The 20,424-nt window shown below is 43.2% G+C and overlaps 1 protein-coding gene across 1 annotated transcript; it reads right to left on the reverse strand.

The window, feature by feature from the left end:
- Positions 1-17,301: 17,301 nt before the first annotated feature.
- On the reverse strand, positions 17,302-18,153 carry LOC135087405 (uncharacterized). The gene is made up of 2 exons (XM_063982174.1): positions 18,018-18,153; positions 17,302-17,933 (listed from the first exon to the last, which is right to left on the reverse strand). Exons 1-2 carry the CDS (start codon positions 18,151-18,153, stop codon positions 17,302-17,304), a joined length of 768 nt encoding a protein of 255 aa, XP_063838244.1.
- Positions 18,154-20,424: the final 2,271 nt, after the last annotated feature.

Consider the following 20,424-nt stretch of genomic DNA (forward strand, 5'->3'; position numbering starts at 1 on the left):
AGGTGGAGGAGGTTAGTATCCCCCCCACCGGCGGCACCGAGCGTTGCGCGGTGGCGCGGCGCTCCACGCATTGCCGCTGCGGTGGTACCTCGTCCGGTGACGGCAGGGAGCGCTTCTCACTGACGGCCGGGATGGTCGTAGTGGTGGGGGTAGTCGGCGGGCTGCGGCCGATGCTGTGCCGGGGGGCGAATGGCGAGACGTCTTCGTCACGCCTCGACATGGTCGCAAGCAAACGCACACAAACACAAAATTAAAGTATGTCACACGTTAAAATAAAATCGGCGAAATATTCGCCGAAGTGTTCGCCGAGTAACTCGGCAAGTGAACACGGGTCACCGGCTAACTGTCTGTGTGGACCCCCAACAGATGGCGAATGTTCCCAAGTCGGTCGCCGGGAGACGATTCGTCCGCGCACGGTAGACGAATGTTCCCACGTTGGTCGCCGGGAGACGATTCGTCCGCGCACGGACGATTTTGACCGCGCGTTAAGAATATGCCCTTGGGCTAACTGGCGAAGACGCGCAGTCCCAGGGCCGTGGGCGCGCAATGCCGGACTTAGGAAAAATATTCCAAAATGGAACACGCCTATATATCGACACTGGCAACACCGGGCGCAAACGTCAGTATCAAATAAGTGTCAAAGTCACTGTCAAACGTCAAACCGCACGTGGTCCGCACGCGGTCTGCATGCGGTTTGTCCTAACCTAAAAGCACATATATGAAAACGCCTGAAAAGGGGGTTCAGGTTTCACAACACAGTAAAAATGTACAAATACAAAAACTAATAATAATGAAACACCGCGTCCTTTCGCACTCTTGTACTCCCTTATGGCAATCCAAGTTCCTTAGCACAATAGTAAGCACCAAAACACAAGTATTACAGTTTTAATACACTGTGGCCGTACACATATACACTCGTATAGCACAGAGCACGGAAAACTTTGCGAAAACACGCGAAATTCGTAGAAAATCCGCGGAAAGCACGAACCACGCGGTCCAGTACCCACGCGGCGGCCGCGGAGCGATCGACACGCACGTCCGCACTCGACGACGGCCGGCGCGTAGTGGGAGAGACGGCTGAGAGGATCGGAGGTCTGCTGGACCCAATAAGGCAGACCATAGAGCGAGTAGAGGCCCGCTTCGGGGCGGGATTAGCACCGGAGCCGCTCGCACGGCCGGCTGGGACTCCTCGGGACCCCGCTCGGCGGAGTACCGGGGCGCGCAGGAAGTCTTACGCCGAAATGGTGAAGACACCTCGCTTCCCGGTCTTTGTCGAGTCTAGGGACCCGAGGGCCACGAGTCGGGACGTGGTGGGGGCCGTAAAGAGCACAGTGGATGTAGTGGGCCTGGAGTCGGAATCAGCGGAGTCCACCCCCTCAAGAACCAACGTGTCGCAATAAATTGCGACACTGAAGAGAGCCAGCACAAAGTGCAAAGGGCCATAAAAGAGTCGGCGGGCGATCTTGCGGCAACTGTGGGAGCCTTGAGGAATCCCTTGGTGCGCCTCATCGGTGTGGCGGGCGACCTGGATGATGCCAGGCTCGCTGAGGCGGTCAAGAAACAGAACAAGAGCCTCCTGGGCACGAATGGGTCCGCAGTGGTTAAAGTGCAGAGGAGGACAAGGGGTAGGACCCCCCAGATGACTAATGTCATCTTGGAAGTGGACACTGCCACTTGGTCTTCTCTGTGCGATAACCGAGTTAGAGTGGGTTTCCAAACAGTTTTGGCCGTGGACCAGTCACCTGTAGTCCAGTGCTACAGGTGCCTGGCCTACGGCCACCAGGCTAAGGACTGCAAGGCCCGAATGGCTTGCGGCTACTGCTCTCAGGAGCATGACACAAGGTCATGTCCAAATAGGGAGTGTCCCCCGGTCTGCCTGAGCTGCACAGAGGCCCCGGGTGAGTTAAATACCTCGCACCCGGCCTATAGCCGAGATTGCCCCCAATGGCAAAAATGGGACGCCATAGCGCGCAGATCCGTGCGCTATTGCTAAGGGCGTTTCAAGGATCATCCAGGCAAACCTTGGCCGAGGCTTTGCAGCCACCAAGGAATGCCTGGAAGAAGCAGTAAAGATCTGTGCGACGGCTGTCTTAATACAGGAGCCCTATGTTGGCATCTCTGGACGCCTCAGCTCGACGCACAGAGTAATACAGCACAATTCGCAGGACGGCACTTTAATCGCGAAATCGGCCGTGGTCGTCACCGACCCAAATGTTAGATTGATAGTAAACCCAGATTGCATCACTAGGAATATAGCCTCCGTGACCATTGCGCTTGAATCTTTTAAGCTGTGTCTCATCAGCGTTTACTTCGAGGGTTCAGAGGACATTGCGGGGTATTTGTCAGAGCTGTCTAGGATCCTGGACAGAACAACGGCGGACGGATTCGTCGTCGGGGGGGACGTCAACGCAGCGAGCCCCTGGTGGGGATGCGAGGCTGAGGACGCGAGGGGAGCGGCGGTGGCGGATTTCTTCGCCCAGCACGACCTGCATGTGGCGAATGAAGGAATGGAGCCCACGTTCTTCGTGATTCGGGGCGGCCGGACATGCTCCAGCATCGTGGATGTGACCGCGACCTCCTCTTCGCTTCTGCATCGGGTTCGAGGATGGTGGGTGATCTGCGACGGCGCGGGCCTTTCGGACCACAGACCTATCAAGTTCTCCATTAACATCGACAAGAACCAGGACGAGGAACCAACTCCCTCTACGACTTGGCGCTTCAACACGTCCAAAGCCGATTGGGCCTCTTTCCGCCAAGCTCTTCAAGAGAGCCTGGAAGAGAGAGGGGTCAACACCAACACCATTGCGGCAGCCGATACAGGAGAGGAGCTCGATAGGGTTGTGGAGGCCTATACTGCGGCGGTGATCCACGCCGCGGAGAAGACCATCCCCGAGAGAAGTCTGACGAGGAGACCGCGAGCCAGCCCTTGGTGGTCGGACGAGCTGGACCAGCTGAAGAGGCAGAGCGCCACCCTGCTGCGCCGCCTCAGAAGAGCAAACCCGCGCCGAAGGCCTTACATCCTGGAGGAGTACCAGAGGACTAGAACAGCCTATAAGGAAGCCATACAGGGAGCCATCACCAGGAGCTGGAAGGATTTCTGCACTCGCCAGGAGGGGGAGGACGTTTGGCGCTGCGCGTACCGCATAATAAAAAAGACCGCCAAGCCCGGCCTGGGCGATGAGCGACTCCTCAGGGACCCACGCTCCGGTGATGTGATGTCGCCTGCCGCTTCCGCCCTTTTACTGGCCTACACGTTCTACCCTTCCGACGATCCTTCCGCTGACGAGGACTACCACAGGGACCTCAGAAGGCAGGTTGCAACCGAGATGGCAGCCCCGGAGGCCGCGGGGGAGAGCACTGAGCCACCTTTCACGGAGGACGAGATCGCTGCAGTCCTGAAGAGCATGAGCCCAAAGAAGGCCCCTGGGGACGACGGTCTGACTTCCGATATCTGTGATGCTGCCTACCGTGCGGACGGAGCCCTGCTGCTGAGTCTTTACAACCGATGCAGCCAGATCGGGCACTTTCCTGGGCCTTGGAAGCGGGCCATCATCAAGATCATCCCGAAGCCTGGCAAGCCTGATTACTCAGTACCGAAAGCGTATCGGCCGATAGGTCTGCTTCCTATTCTCGGGAAGGTGTACGAGAAGCTGCATATTACGCGGCTCACTTGGAGTCTGATGAGTCGCGACCAGCTGAACCCCCGGCAACACGGATTTCTCCCACAACGCAGCACCGAGGATGCACTGTACGATCTCCTGGGGATCGTAAGGAACGGGATCAAGAGCAAGAAGATGGTGGCCTTGGTGTCCCTGGACATAGAAGGGGCTTTCAACAACGCCTGGTGGCCGGCTGTCTTGGGAGGGCTCCTGGACATGGGGGTCGAGGCCCAGACCATGAGGGTGCTCTCCAGTTACCTGAGGGACAGGACGGTCACTGTCCGCTACCTCGATCAGAAAGTCACAAAAGCCACCACCAAGGGATGCGTCCAGGGCTCGATCGGCGGACCGCTGCTGTGGAATGTGCAGCTTAATTCCCTCCTAAAGGGAGCTGAGGGCCTCAAAGCGCACATACAGGCGTTCGCTGACGACATCGTCATAGTCGCCGTAGCCGGAAACACTGGGGAGCTCGAGGCAGATGTCAACGGGGCCTTGAAGATGGTGGCAGAATGGGGCCGCCAGAACAGGATGAAGTTCGCCCCCTCCAAGACGCAGGCGATGTTGCTGACCAGGAAGCTTAAATTCGACCCTCCCCGCTTTGAGCTCCTAGGTACCCAGTTGGAGCTCACGGAGACGGTGCGTCTTCTTGGTCTCACGATCGATCGCAACCTAAATTTTGGCCAACACCTGGACGAAGTGACGGCGAGAGCGATCCGCATCTACAGGGCTATCAGTCGGGCGGCGCGGGCCCAGTGGGGCTTGAACCCGGAAATCCTGCGCACCCTGTACGTTTCGGTGGTGGAGCCTACGGTCCTCTACGCGGCGAGTGCATGGGCCGGGATCGCGGAAAGAAAGTACGCGCGCAGACGCCTGGATCGCCTAACCAGGACATTCGGAATCCTCCTGTCAAAGGCGCATTCCACGGCCTCACTTACCTCCGTGGCGCTAATGGCAAGAATAATCCCGCTCGATCTCAGAGCACGCGAACAGCTGGCACTCTACGAGGTAAAGCGGGGCAAACCCCTCGATGATCTCCCCGGGAGAAGATTGCAGGAGAGGCTCCACCCCATCCAATTGCCACATCCGGCGGAGAGATTCCCGATAGACTTTGGAACAGTCTCCACACAAGAGGAGGTGGACAGGCTGCCGGAGGATGAGCTGCATGTGTACACGGACGGTAGCAAAATCGAGGGCAAAGTCGGAGCCGCAGTATCCTGCTGGAAAGCAGGATCCGAGATTAGAAGCGCCAAGATCCGGCTCGAGAGCTACTGCTCCGTGTATCAGGCGGAGTTGGCGGCTATCCTCAAGGCGACCACGATGGCGAGCAGCTTGGGGACAAGCAGAATCCTCGTTCTCAGCGATTCCCGCTCAGCGTTGGAGACACTGAGAGACCCAAATGCTCTGAACCCGATTGCGGCGGAAGTGAGGGAGAATATCGCGAAGATTGGAAAGCAGGGAATCGAGATCAAATTCATGTGGATCAAGGCGCATGCGGGGCTCCAGGGGAATGAGAGGGCAGACACCCTCGCCAAAGAGGCTGCTCTGAAACTTAAAACAAGAGCGTTCGTGGACCGCTTCCCTCTATCTTTTGCCAAGCGAACCATTAGGGGCAACACTATAGCGCTGTGGCAGATCCGGTACGAATCCTCAGAGACCGGATCTGTTACCAAGATGTTCTTCCCCGACGTGAGAGCGGCGCATCGAGTTTTCACCAAGATGGCTTTGACAAATGTCCTAACACAACTATTTACTGGTCACGGAGGTCTGAGGAGTTACCTCCATAGATTTAAGCTCTCGCCGGTTGAAACCTGTGTCTGCGACGACTCAACCAGTGAAACAGTGGAGCACATCCTGGCCGAGTGCCCTAGGTTCTCGGCCAGGCGGCACGACTGCGAACACAGGGTTCAACGGGCGATTGAGCCAGGTAGCTTTCCTTTCTTGGTCGGTGACGATCCCAGCCGGGCCCATTTTCTGGCCTTCGCGGAAGGCGTTATGCGCCAGACAGCGAAGGCAAATGGTGCCAAAAATATATAGACTTGTACGTAGCGCTCTTACTGTTTTGTTGTGCTTTTAGCGGCCAAGTGTACCGCTAATTTATTTGTATAGAAGGAGTGCGAGGAAGAAATAATAACGCAAAGTTACGAGTGATAGTCGCGTCAGCCGGTAGGTATAGTGAGCGAGCGAGCGGCGTGCGCTCCGCGTCGTGCATAGGTTCGGACTAGTTTGAGGTGCGGCGGCGCACGCTCGGCCACGATCGCCGAACGCTCGGCTCGAACAATAGGCGGGCGCGGTGACGTAGTAAGCGGCACTCGCAGGCGGCGAGTACGCTGTGCCGCGCCGCGATAGCACAGAATAAGTAATAGTACAGGTACAGAAGGATTACTCCGCAAGACGATTTAAATAAATGCGAGTCTTGCTACGACGCGATAAAGTGGAATTCAGCTCGCACAGCACTACGTACCTACAATTTTATTCACCTACAAGTTTTGTCTCTTTCTATTGCGTGCCTCTGAACTCTTCTTACGCTGTTAGGGTTGCTGTCTAGTGAAAAAATAATTAATCTATTTATACGTATAACGTAATGAGGTACGTATGTAGGTAAGTACGCATTCATTATGGAAAACCTTGGGAAAGGCCTTTGTCCAGCAGTGGACGTCGAACGCATTCTGAGCAGTAGTCATGGTAGGTTAGGTTCCTATACTATCCTAAGAATTATTGATTACCTACATGGCAAACATACCTTTCAGCATCTTTGGGAAGCGAAAAAAAAGATAAATCCGGTAGATTTCTTTTCGAATTTAAACACCCGAACGCCGCACAATATTTCTTTCTCTCTAAGTCCATTTTTAAATAATACTTCGATCATAGAATTAGGTACCTACTACAACGCACGCCAGCGTCCTGACGGGCGCGCGCGTGACACTCGACTGATATAATACCCGCCGGCGGGGCGCTTCGCTGTAGGTAATTATCGGACGTACCGCGCGAAGTGAGCCAGGCCTGGCGATAGCTACTTCGCGCGATAGATGCGCAAAGCTATAATTCGACTTGTTGGCTACTACACGTGTGTAAATATTTGTAGGATATGAAATGTTATTTATGTATGTGTATTTAAATGTAAATAATAAATGTAAATGTGTTAATGTGTAAATAAGTGTAAATATGTTTTGTATGTAAATATTAATTATTTATATTTAATTTTACTATTTAAGGTTTTAGTTTAAGTTAATTATTTATTGTTGTTGACATTTACATAAATATAATGAGTAGCCTACATCATACCCCCCCAGAGACCGTTACTACGGGCGATAATAATCAGGGAACCTAACTTTTCGGCCAGAACGTGTGGTTCTAGTTACTGGCGGATTGTTAGCATTGGTGGTATGATGGGCAATGATATCTTGAGCAAGAGATGTCGGCTCATTTAAATTATTTTCAGGTGACAGTATATAGGCTGGTTTGAGTCTTTCTATGGTTACTGTCACCGTTTTACCTTTAACATCTAATTTAAATGTTTTATTACCTCTGTCCAAAACTTTATATGGGCCTGTGTATGCGGGCTGTAAAGTGCCTTTAACAGTGTCGTCGCGTAAAAATACATGGCTACAGGTGGTTAAATCCTTAAACACGAATATTTTATCGGAACTGTGACGTGAGGCTGGACAAGGTTTAAGTTTTTGAGCAAATGATTTCAGTCTTGCTATAAAGTCGGTCATATCGGTCGTGCCATCTGTGTAGGTGTTGAAAAAGTCTCCGGGAAGTCTTAGGGGCTCACCATATAATAGTTCAGCTGGTGAACTTTGAAGATCTTCCTTAAGTGTGCTACGTATACCTAAAAGTACTAACGGTAACGACTCTGTCCAGTTACTTTTAGCGTGACAAACTATGGCTGCTTTCAACTGGCGATGAAAACGTTCAACAAGACCGTTACAGGCTGTATGATACGCTGTAGTTCTTCGGTGCTGAAATCCGATTTTTTGGGACAGATATGTAAATAATGCGGACTCAAACTGTCTGCCACGATCTGTCACAATAATAAAAATAATAAATAATAATAAAATGGAATTTATTTCTCACCACAAACAAGTAGATACAATGTAACATGCTTACGATTAGGTATAACCAAAAATATGTAACTTGTTTGTGGAGACTGGTGATCTATGGTAAGTAAAAAATACTTGTGTTACAGACCACCAGGTCTCCACCCCCAGACATGTCTTTAGGTATAGTAATACCCGTGGCTTACTTAAAAATACTTAGGTATAAGTAGGACATTCATGTACATATTTTAATGTTACAGTTTCTTTATAAAGATATCCTCTGTCTCTTGGTAAGATAACTTACTTAACCATCTAAATAAGATTTCTTTACATTCGTGCTTGTTTTTAGGATAAATGTTCAACGAAGCATTAATTTTATCGTACAGTTTTGGTCCTTGCGTGCAAAAGAATCTATCAGCAAAAGAAGAGTTAAAAGTCTCTGTATGGCATACTTTTCTATATCTTCGTCTGACAGCAGCTTCTTGGTCCTGTATATATTTAGTATCTCTATGTTGCATAAGTATAGTATTTAATATATATAATTGACGGATAGTTAGAACTTCACTATCGGCATACAATGTTGAAGTTGGGTATAAGATTGGTTTAAAAAGACATATTTTTAGAATTAACCGCTGCGCCCTTTCAATTTTTAAAAGGTGACTTTTTGCCGCTCCCCCCCAGATTGCAACACAGTATGACATAATTGATTGACATAGAGATAAATAGACCTGCTTTAAGGTTTTGCCATAAGTGAGATGTCTAAGTTGTTTAAAAATATAAATTAATTTTCTAACTTTTTGTGTCAAACCCATTATGTGCTCTTGGAAAGTAAGAGTCTTATCCAGTACAATACCAAGATACGTTATAGATTGAACCCGTTGTAGATCTTCACAAGAACAGTTTTCTGGTAGAGGATACATACAATTATGTGCAGTTATTTTAAGGTTTGTAAAAATATCTGGAGAGTGTCGCATCGAAAAAGGTATGTATTTCGTTTTACTAGCATTTAGTGTTAGAGAGTTAGAAGCTAGCCAGTGACATACCCTATTAAACCCTTCCTGAGCCTTGTGGTAAACATCTTCCCAAGTATCGCCATAGAAAGTGAGAGATGTGTCATCAGCATACGCTATAATCTTACAGTTATCAAGTTTTAAATTGCATAATTCATTTATACAGTGTGTCCGGGCATGTAGTGATCAAACTTTAAAGACGTAATCTATGAACAATTTTATCGATGAAAATACTTCAAATTTGGGACTTGACCCATTTCTCGAAAAATTACATCGATTTAAATTTTTAATTTTTAGTTTACACCTCTTCTTTAAAAAACAAGTCAAAGCGTGGGTAGCTTAACATTAATAGGCAAATATTTTATATCATGCGATAGCCAATAAAATTATTTATTAGTAGAAGAAGAAAACAGACACAAATTTCCTACATTTTATGGGAGTAAGAATGGATTGAATTAGAAAAATACATTACTTTTTTCACTTCTTTTTCAGTTATTTTCCAACACAAGAAAAACCAGGTCGTTAAGGTATGTTTTATTTGCATTTTATTATTAGTATTTGAGCTATTCTACAAAACGAATGTAAATTTATTAGTCTACGTCTATTAGTTTCGACGTAATTGTTGAACAAAGATACCCCTTCCCAGCGGTTTCCATAGCGCAACGCGACATGCGAAAATGCACTGCCTGAAAGAATCACACAACCTATTCCGATTACTATGGAAACCGCTGGGAAGGGGTATCTTTGTTCAACAATTACGTCGAAACTAATAGACGTAGACTAATAAATTTACATTCGTTTTGTAGAATAGCTCAAATACTAAAAATACAATGCAAATAAAACATACCTTAACGACCTGGTTTTTCTTGTGTTGGAAAATAACTGAAAAAGAAGTGAAAAAAGTAATGTATTTTTCTAATTAAATCCATTCTTACTCCCATAAAATGTATGAAACTTGTGTCTGCTTTCTTCTTCTTCTAATAGATATTTTATTGGCTATCGCATGATATAAAATATTTGCCTATTAATGTTAAGCTACCCACGTTTTCACTTGTTTTTTAAAGAAGAGGTGTAAACTAAAAATTAAAAACTTAAATCGATGTAATTTTTCGAGAAATGGGTCAGGCCCCAAATTTGAAGTATTTTTATCGATAAAATTGTCCCTAGATTTTGCCCTTAAAGTTTGATCACTACAAGCCCGGACACACTGTATAGCAGAGAAACAACGTAGGCCCCAACACACTTCCCTGCGGCACACCAAATGCTATGGGAATTTCCTCACTCAATAAAGTACCGACCCTTACTCTTGGCGTTCTATTTTTTAGGTAATCACTTAGTAATAGAAGTGGCAGACCACGGATTCCTAATGATTCAAGCTTCTTTACAAGGATTGGTATAGAAACCGTATCAAACGCCTTTCTCAGGTCCAAAAATATAGATAGACACCGCTTCCCTTCGTCCAGTTTACGGACAACAAAATCTGTTATCTCATGTACTGCATCGCTAGTTGATTTGCCTCTTCTAAAACCGTATTGAGAGTTTGCTAGTAAATTATTAGTTTCTAAATAAGAACATAGTCTAGAATTAACAATCCTTTCAAAGATCTTAGAAAACGTTGTTAATATTGCTATTGGACGATAATTATTTATGCTATCTCTGTTTCCCGTTTTATAAATAGGAACAATAATTGCCTTCTTAAAAGCATCCGGAAAAACTCCCCCCTCAATGCAGACATTAACAATATGTGTAAAGTGAGCTGCTATCACATTCTGAATGCTCTTCAGTATTTCTGTTGTAATTCCATCATAGCCTGCCGAACACCCGCCCTTTAGTGTTTTAATAATACTAATTACCTCTTCGCAATTTGTGGGATTAAGGACAAAAGAGTAACTTGGTGATTCGCTATTTTCCAAAAAAGGCGACGTAGGTATATTAATTTTGGCAGCTAGCTCCTTCCCGATATTGGCGAAGAATAAATTAATAGCATTCATAGAGTCCGATCTGTCCTCACATATCTTTAGCAGTTCATCAGATGGTACTTTACACTTTAGACGATTTGTGATTGCATTAATCGATTTCCATAGTTGTTTACTATTTTTACCTGCAGAGTTTAAAAGTTGAGTTTCGTGTTGTCTTTTTAATTTTCTTATGAGATTACAACAGTAATTTCTATAACGTTTATAAGTGATCCTTAAAGTTTCATTATTTTTATGCTGTTTTAACTTCTTGTATATTTGATCTCTGTTTCGTAGGCACCTTAAAAAGCCAGTAGTCATCCATGGCTTAAGAGTAGTTTTCCTGCAGGGAGGACAATATGTTGAAGTATTTCTTGAAATTACGTTTGATAGGTTTTCAATAAATAAAGTGACTTTATAGTTTATGTCATTATTTTCGTATATATATTGTAAGTTTTCATTTTTACAGTCTGTTAATATTCCTTCTAAATTTATCCTCCGGACTGGTTTTTTATTTATAATATTAGCAACTTTAGTTTTTAAGCAAAACAAGACTGCTTCATGATCTGTTACTGATGTTTCCAAAACGAGTGTATAAGTAGTGAATCTTGTCTGTATTGCAACATGATCAAGACAGCTATCCTTCCGAGTTGGAAGACTGTGCGCCATAGCAAGTCCATAAAAAGCAATTATATCAAGATATTCCAAGGTATTTTCATCATAGTTAATTATATTTATATTTATGTCTCCTACCATAATAATGTTTTCATACTATCTCAATTTTTCGAATAAATTCCTTAAGGATTTCAGAAATGGCCCTAAGTTTTTAAACTCACAGGGCCGGTAAATAGCTATTATTACTGTTTTATGGTCCAATTTTACAAGTAAACAATTACATTCATCTAGATTCGGTTCTTCAATAACAAAAGTCATGTCTTTCTTTATAAATACTACTACTCCATCATTTTGGTTGTAGTTATTTGTAGTGCTAAAACCTTCATAACCGCCAAGTGTAGGTAAAGATCCCACACAAGAGAGCCAGCACTCTGAGAGAACTACAACATCGCATTCAAAGTTCAAACGTTTTAGTAGAATACTAATTTCATTAAAATTTTTGTTTATACTACGTATGTTTTGTTGCATAATCTTTAGATAGGAAGCAGGCTCTTTTAAAATGTCCGAGCAGTTCTCAGGTTGGCATTTCACAGTCTCAGATACGTAGAATGTGTCTATATTATTTAATAAATGATTAGTGTCCGCGAATTTTGTATGTTAATGTTTCCCCAGAGATATTGCAAGGTACCGGTGCATAAATAGTTTTAAATTCATTATACATTATGAAATAATAAATGTACAGTGCGTTTGTAGAGGGGCAGAATAACATTCTTTTAGATATTGGAAATTTCCAAGAAGGATTCCTTACACAATTTTGATGGAACAAAATATAGTTGTTGTTTTGTGCCATATTTATCTCTGTTTTTTGACGCAATAAACAATACATAATTAAAACATAGCAATTTGTTAAGATACATGCAAAATATATCAAACAGTTCAGAAGATATAAATACAGTGTGAGTCACGTTAAAGTGTACATATGAAAATAGATGAAACTAGACCTATTTTTATCGACAAAAAATAGGTCAAAAAATTTTTCAGATTTTTTTTTAATTTTTTATAGAATTTTTTTTCTTCCAATTACTTATTGTAAAGAAAACGTAATAACTTTTAAACTAAGCGGTATATCCTGATAAAATAAAAACAGTAATAATGCTAAATAACAGGCAATACTAAAAAAATACATAAAACATACAAAAAATGCCAACAAATAATAAAAAATTACACTTTTTGAAAAAAAAAATGCTTTTAAATTCGTGTTTTTTTGGTTATTTGATAAATTTCTCCAAAAAATGCCCCTATAACCGGTAGTTTTTATTACTTTTTATTATTCTCTATCGTATTACCTTCGTAAAACCAAAAATAGCATGTCTCTATCCCTATCACAACGTTTGCAATGATCGTTTGAACTAACGTATCTTTACCTTAAAGGCCGGCAACGCACCTGTAACGCCCCTGGGTCTGCGGGTGTCTATGGGCGACGGTAATCACTTACCATCAGGTGATCCGTTTGCTCGTTTGCCTCCTATCACATAAAAAAAAAAAAAAAAAAAAAAAACTAAGCCTCTCCGGGCGCGCCATTCTAAGCTTCGTTAACAACGAAACTGAAAATGGCTCTAGATTTGTAATTTTGATAAAGACAAGTTAGATTTCAAATAAATACAAAAGATTTCGAAGTAAAATAAGCATTTTAGTTAAAATTAAAATTGTCTCTACCTGTAGCGGAGAATAATGTTGTGGCAGGCCTTTGTTCAAACGATCATAGCAAATGTTGTGATAGGGATAGAGACATGCGATTTTTGGTTTTACAAAGATAATACGATAGAAAATAATAAAAAGTAATAAAAACAACCTGTAATAGGGGCATTTTTTGGAGAAATTTATCAAATAACCAAAAAAACACGAATTTAAAAGCAGATTTTTTTCAAAAAGTGGCATTTTTTGTGTATTTTATGTATTTTTTTAGTATCGCCTGTTATTTAGCATTATTACTGTTTTTATTTTATCAGGATATACCGCTTAGTTTAAAAGTTATTACGTTTTCTTTACAATAAGTAATTGGAAGAAAAAAAATTGAATAAAAAATTTAAAAAAAATCTCAAAAAATTTTTGACCTCTTTTTTGTCGATAAAAATAGGTTTAGTTTCATATATTTTCATATGTACACTTTAACGTGACTCACACTGTATTTTAGGCTTAGTGACTTTCCATTACATGTCACCTTTTTTACATTATGAATAAAGACGAAACCACAGCAAATACACCGATCAGGTGATTTTTGTAATGTAATAATACACCACCATTGTGCTTTACGACCATAAACCATAGACAAATAGAACATTGACAGTCATTGTTGTGATTCAAATGTTTTAAAGCATTTTTCGGATTTAATGGTAATAATTTTAGCACTATCCTTAGTTTTACGAAGTAAAATTTTGCCATTTGAATACCAACAAAATTCAAAATTGTTTGTTTTAGCATACTGTCTAACTTCATACATAAGCTTCTTCATGGAGAGGGGAATGTGTTCATCTACATAAATTGGTTTATTCTCATCTGTCAACCCTGTATTCAATGTATTCAGTTTATCCGCCACATTTCGTTTCTTGTTAAAACTGCGTGTCAACGATAAAAACTCGTGCTTCATGCCGACGGCATTAAATTCAGTGACAATCGATCTTATATTTCCAGGTTTAGCCGGTAATCTGTACATATCTCGCACGTCGGCAGGCATAATTTTCATTCCTATAGTGTTTGCGATTTTATTCACAGTCGAAAACAGGTCTTCGGTAGTTTCTTGCTGCTTCATTGGAACGTTTTTTATTTCTATTGATGATGATCTTCTGCCTAACTGCGTCTCTTCAAGTTGTTTTTCCAGTGTTTGAATTCGTTCACGATCTTCTTTTTTTTCCGTCTCCAGATTCTCAATTTTATTTTTCAAAATTTCATTTTCTTTGTGGATAAAGTCCATAGATTTTTCAATTTCAATATTCGACTGTTTTATTTCATTGCATTTTTCTTTTAAATCTCTCATATCCGCCATTATTTTTGATAAAATTTTATCTTGTTCCGTCTTCCAGGAGCGAAGCATTTGCGTGAGTTCCTGTTGAGACGCGAAAAAGGTGTCTGTAGTTAGTGTGGTATCGACTTCAGTCTCGTACTGAGGTGATCCATCCATACGGAGCCGCTTAGAGGCGTGCATTTCTTTTGTCGTAGCATCCTTATTCTTCGCCGAAGAAATATCCGGGTCTGGCATCGTTGGTTTCTGTTTCGACGATGATTTACCTTGTGTTGTGGTCGATAGTTTAGGCATTATGCAGTGTCAAAACAGGACAGTATGTAAAATCTCCAAACGACTCACACTGGTAGGGTTCGTAGCAATGCGATTGATCAGTCCGTAGCAATTTCGTAGCTCGCACACTACTCTCGTCGTAGCACTCACGAAGCGTAGAACCGGCTCACAGACGCAATGATTAATTTCGCCGCCGTGAGTTGCTGTCTCGGTAGCCGAACTATACCACGCGCGGACCGGACACCGAAGTCGCGGGTTCAAATCCACTCGCACTCAAAATTTTTCCCTTTTAATTTTAATTATTATTTAAGTATCTCAGTCACCAACACACGTCCCTCTCGTACGGTGTCCGCGGGGGAAGAGATGATGATGGTAGGGCAACCGAAGCGTGCGATCCAGACTTCAATGAACGCTTTCGCGACTGTTTCAGCCGAAATGTCGGTTATGGGTATCGCCTCAGGCCATCGTGAAAAGCGATCGACTGCTGTGAGGCAATATCGGTAACCGTTGGATATCGAAAATGGACCGATCAAATCTATATGAACATGTTTGAACCTACCACGTGGCAGTTCAAATGTACCTACTGGTGTGGAAACATGTCGGTTCACTTTAGCACGTTGGCAGTTCAGACAAGCTCGTGCCCACTCCCTACAGTCTTTACGTATACCGGGCCAAACGTATCTTTGAGCTACGAGCTTGGCGGTGGCGTTACAACCGGGGTGGCTAAACGAGTGTAGACAATCGAACACTTGACGACGCATAATTTTTGGTATGAATGGCCTGGGAGTCGTTGTACTGACGTCACAGAACAGTTCGTATCGACTTCCTGGTATTTTCATTTTCTCCAAACGGAGTGATGTGCCGACCGTAATTATAGTTTTGAGCTTTTTGTCCGCGTCTTGAGCCTTGGCGAGAGAATCATGATCTACAGGACTTTCAATCTCCTCAATACGCGAAAGTGTGTCCGCGACAACGTTGTCTTTGCCGGAAATGTGCTGGATATCCGTAGAAAATTGCGAGATAAAATCTAAGTGACGATACTGTCGCGGTGAGCAGCTAGACTTTCTTGTATGAAAGGCAAAGCTAAGTGGCTTGTGATCAGTGTAGATCGTGAATTCTCTCGCTTCCAGCATATGGCGAAAATGTTTAATTGCCTGGTAAATGGCAAGGAGTTCGCGGTCGTATGGGGAGTATTTACGTTGCGCGGGACTCAACTTGCATGAATAAAATGCTAATGGCTGCCAGACGCCTTCAATTCGCTGCTGAAGAACAGCGTTTACTGCCACATCTGACGCATCTGCGGTAACGGCTAACTTAGCATGACAGGTGGGGTAAGCTAAAAGTGTTGCGTTGCTGAGACTGTCTTTGCAATCATGGAAAGCTTTTAGCGCGTCTCCTGTCAGCTCGACGGGATGGTTGCCTTTTACTGAGCCAGTTAAAAGAGCATTAAGAGGTGCCTGGATTTCTGCTGCACGGGGAATAAACCTCCTGTAAAAATTGATCATGCCGAGGAACCTCCTAAGCTGTTTAACCGTAACTGGCTTAGGGAAATCTTTAATAGGCTGAACCTTCGTGTCGAGTGGTTTAATGCCGTCTGCCGATATCCTGTACCCTAAAAACGTCATCTCTGAGGCGCCAAAAACGCACTTTGACGTATTTATTAAAATACCGGATTCGGACATTTTTTTGAAAAGTTGTCTGAGGTGGTTTTGGTGGGACAAGGGGTCAGGGGATGAAATTAAAAAATCATCTAAATACGGGTAAACGAAGTCCATGCCGCGTGTCAGCTCATCTACGAAACGCTGAAAAGTTTGGCCTGCGTTGCGCAAGCCAAAGGTCATATAGGGGAATTCGTAGAGGCCGAAAGGTGTTGTGATCGCCGTTTTGGGAATGTCGTCCTTATTGATAGGTATCTGGTTATAGGCTTTGACAAGATCTATCGTTGAAAAGATTTTGCAACCTGAAAGATTATGTGTAAAGTCGTGAATGTGCCTTACCGGATATCCATCAGGGATCGTACGCGCGTTCAATCGACGGTAATCACCGCAGGGACGCCAGCCGTCTTTTTTGGGAGCCAAATGCAGTGGAGCTGACTAAGGGCTGCCAGATGGTCTAGCTGTGCCCTCTTGTAACATAATGTCGAACTCTTGTTTGGCTATTTTTAATTTATCGGGGGCTAAACGACGAGGTGTACTAGCCACAGGTGGACCAGGAGTTGTGCGTATATGGTGGACTGTATTGTGTTTAGTGTAGCGTGGTGAGCCAGCAGGTCGAATTAAGTCTGGAAATTCCCTAAGGATTTCGTGATAGGTGGAATCACCTGTCAAACTTTAACAGACGAGATGTCACTATGTCTATCGGCTGCTACGGCTGAAGTGTTTAATGACGTAACATTATCAATCAGTCTCTTATTTCTTATATCTACTACAAGGTTATAGTATGCTAAAAAGTCTACGCCGATGATAGCTTTATTTACGTCAGCTATAACAAAACGCCACACAAAGTCCCGACGCAAGCCCAAATCTAACCGAAGGCTTGCATAACCGTACGTATGAATTACAGTTCCGTTTGCCGCACTTAGTTCGTAATCAGTTTTAGTTCGTCGTTCCTTAAATGCCGTACGGGGAAACACGCACAAATCACTTCCAGTGTCAATCAGGAATTGGGTTTTGGTGTTCCGATCGGTGACAAATAGGCGACCGTGGCTGTTAGGGTAATCGTCCGTCGCCATTACCGACCACCCTGTCCGTTTTCCGCTTGAAAGTGGCAAGGCTTGACACATGAATGAGCCTTGCTGCCAAACTTCGAGTGGTACCAGCATATCGGATATTTGCGGTAACTGGCCTGGGATCTGCTACGACTGCGATTACCTTTGCCGTCTCTGGTCCTGGCATTAGATCTGGATCTGCTGGAATGCGTAGTAAGCGCATGAACCTGCTGTGTCAGCCTCTCAATCTGCTTCGCCATCATGTCAAACTTGTCGTCAGTGGTTTGACGGTGTGATGACGGTCCTGCTGAGGTTGATGCTACGCACGGGGATGCTGGCACGATGTCCTGGATACGATCCGCGAGATCAGCTACGCTTTCCAGGGATGAAGTGGCCTGCGATGCGATGATGGTCTGCATGCTGCTAGGTAGTCTACTGGTCCAGATGGTGCGGATGAAGTCTTCGGGCACATTTGGGCCCGCCAAGTGTTGTAGATGCCGCAGAAATTGGGAAGGCTTTCTATCGCCTAGCTGTTCGTGGTCCAACAGCTGTTTTACCTTGCGCTCTTTTGATGCTGACAGGCGTTTTATCAGTTCGCTCTTCAATTTATTGTATTTGTCAGTTTGTGGAGGTGACTCAATGACATCTTCAACCTCTATAGCGTATTGGTGATCAAGCATGTCAATAGCGTGATAAAACTTTGTCGTGTCGCTCGTAATATTAGACAAAATAAACTGACCTTCCAGCGTCGAGAACCATAGCGATGGCTTGTCCGGATAGAATGGAATGTTCCTTACACCAACGCGATGAACATCACTTGTATCGCTTTGACTGGAATGCTGCCCTTTCGACGCGCCACCATTACGTTCTTCCATCGTTGCAATTTTTGTGTTGATACGGGGTCACCAGTTTAGCGGCCAAGTGTACCGCTAATTTATTTGTATAGAAGGAGTGCGAGGAAGAAATAATAACGCAAAGTTACGAGTGATAGTCGCGTCAGCCGGTAGGTATAGTGAGCGAGCGAGCGGCGTGCGCTCCGCGTCGTGCATAGGTTCGGACTAGTTTGAGGTGCGGCGGCGCACGCTCGGCCACGATCGCCGAACCACGCCGAACGCTCGGCTCGAACAATAGGCGGGCGCGGTGACGTAGTAAGCGGCACTCGCAGGCGGCGAGTACACTGTGCCGCGCCGCGATAGCTACTTCGCGCGATAGATGCGCGAAGCTATAATTCGACTTGTTGGCTACTACGCGTGTGTAAATATTTGTAGGATATGAAATGTTATTTATGTATGTGTATTTAAATGTAAATAATAAATGTAAATGTGTTAATGTGTAAATAAGTGTAAATATGTTTTGTATGTAAATATTAATTATTTATATTTAATTTTACTATTTAAGGTTTTAGTTTAAGTTAATTATTTATTGTTGTTGACATTTACATAAATATAATGAGTAGCCTACATGCTTATAAATTGAAATATTGTATTGTTATTATGGCTATTGCCTCATTATTTGTTTTAATTTTAATTTGATTTAATTTGTTTTAATTTTATCGGCTATTGCCACGTTTTATATCTTGTAATTTAAATCAATTGTAATTTTTAACTTTAATTTTATTTTATTTTAATTCAACCATTATTACGTAATTTTAATTTATTATACCTAATTATTTCATTTTATTATTTAATATTTTTATTGTAATTTTACCTGTTCAAATGATGGATTTATTGTAATGTATTTTGATTGTTTTATTGTAATTATTGGCTTTTGCCTCATTATTAACAAAATAAATAAAAACTGAATAACTCATTTAAAGACCCGCATGCACTTAGATTAAGCAAGTAGCCAATGATTTCACATGAGAAAATCTGGAAAAGAATGGATAGGCACTATTAATAAGGATTGTAAAATGCATGTTATAAATCTTTGGACATAAATAATAAATCTTTGGACAATTTCACACAGCGCCAGCTAGCTCCAAAGTAAGCAACTTAATGCTTGTGTTATGGGTGCTAGCTTGACGGATACACTACTTATATACTTTTTTTTTAAATACATACATATTATACATAGTAACACCCAGACCCGTCACAGAAATTAAAATTCATCATTTCAATTTCTGCCCGGCCGGGAATCGAACCCGGGACCTCTCGGCATAGTAGTCCGTTCTGAACCACTACACCAAACGGCCGACAATGTTAGCATGTTAGTTTTAAGATCATAAAGAAATATAATAAGAAAAGAATTATCATTAAAGAAAAGAAAGAAAAGAAAAATATAGTAAAAATAATAAAGAAAAATACAAATAAAAGAATAAAATGGAGAAAAAAATAACATCTCCAAGAAATCTGCACGAGAAAAAAAAACCTAACCTAAGTCAACCCTTAGTAATTTCACGCCCAAAACTCTACCGGCTCTACGTAGAGTCACGGACTCTATACCAAAGTTGTAGCTCTCGGCAAACTACACTAATAGCCGAAAACCTAATACATCCGGACATACTATTTGTAACACCATTATAACACCATATTAAATTTTAATACTTGTTTCATGATTATTATTTTATTTCTAATGACATCATAACTATATATATTTGACACTAATTGAAATTGAATTATAATATGTTTGGACGACCAATACTGCTGGAATTTATTTACTTTTTATTTTATTTTTTGTTTGTAGGTGCGCGTGTAACGCTCTGAACAATATGGGATGAACTAAATTGTCGAATCGCGCGCAATCAATCATTCGATTGCACGAACCGGTTTTGCGGGCGTCGAGACACTCAACAACGCGTAAAAATGTCACTCTTTACGAATATTACACATTAACACAATATTACTTCACCATTACTACACACACACCTATACAAACAGTTTTATCTTTTTATTAGTATTCTTTTCATTAGTATTTTTAATAGACGTAGTCTTATCATCCTTACCGATTTCCCGCCTTTTGTATTTATCTGTGCACTAATATTACTATTTATGTATGTTTATCTAGACAATTTTATGCAGCTCACTATTTTATTTATTTTATCAATAGTCCGTGACCCTCACTCGGCATGGGGCACACTGAAAACCAGCGCCGTGGCCTTCGTCACCGTGGGCCACGGCATATGCTGAGTGGGGTCCCGTTGCAGTGGG

This window comes from Ostrinia nubilalis (genome assembly GCF_963855985.1).
Source record: "Ostrinia nubilalis chromosome W unlocalized genomic scaffold, ilOstNubi1.1 SUPER_W_unloc_4, whole genome shotgun sequence".
In the NCBI taxonomy this organism is placed as follows: domain Eukaryota; kingdom Metazoa; phylum Arthropoda; class Insecta; order Lepidoptera; family Crambidae; genus Ostrinia; species Ostrinia nubilalis.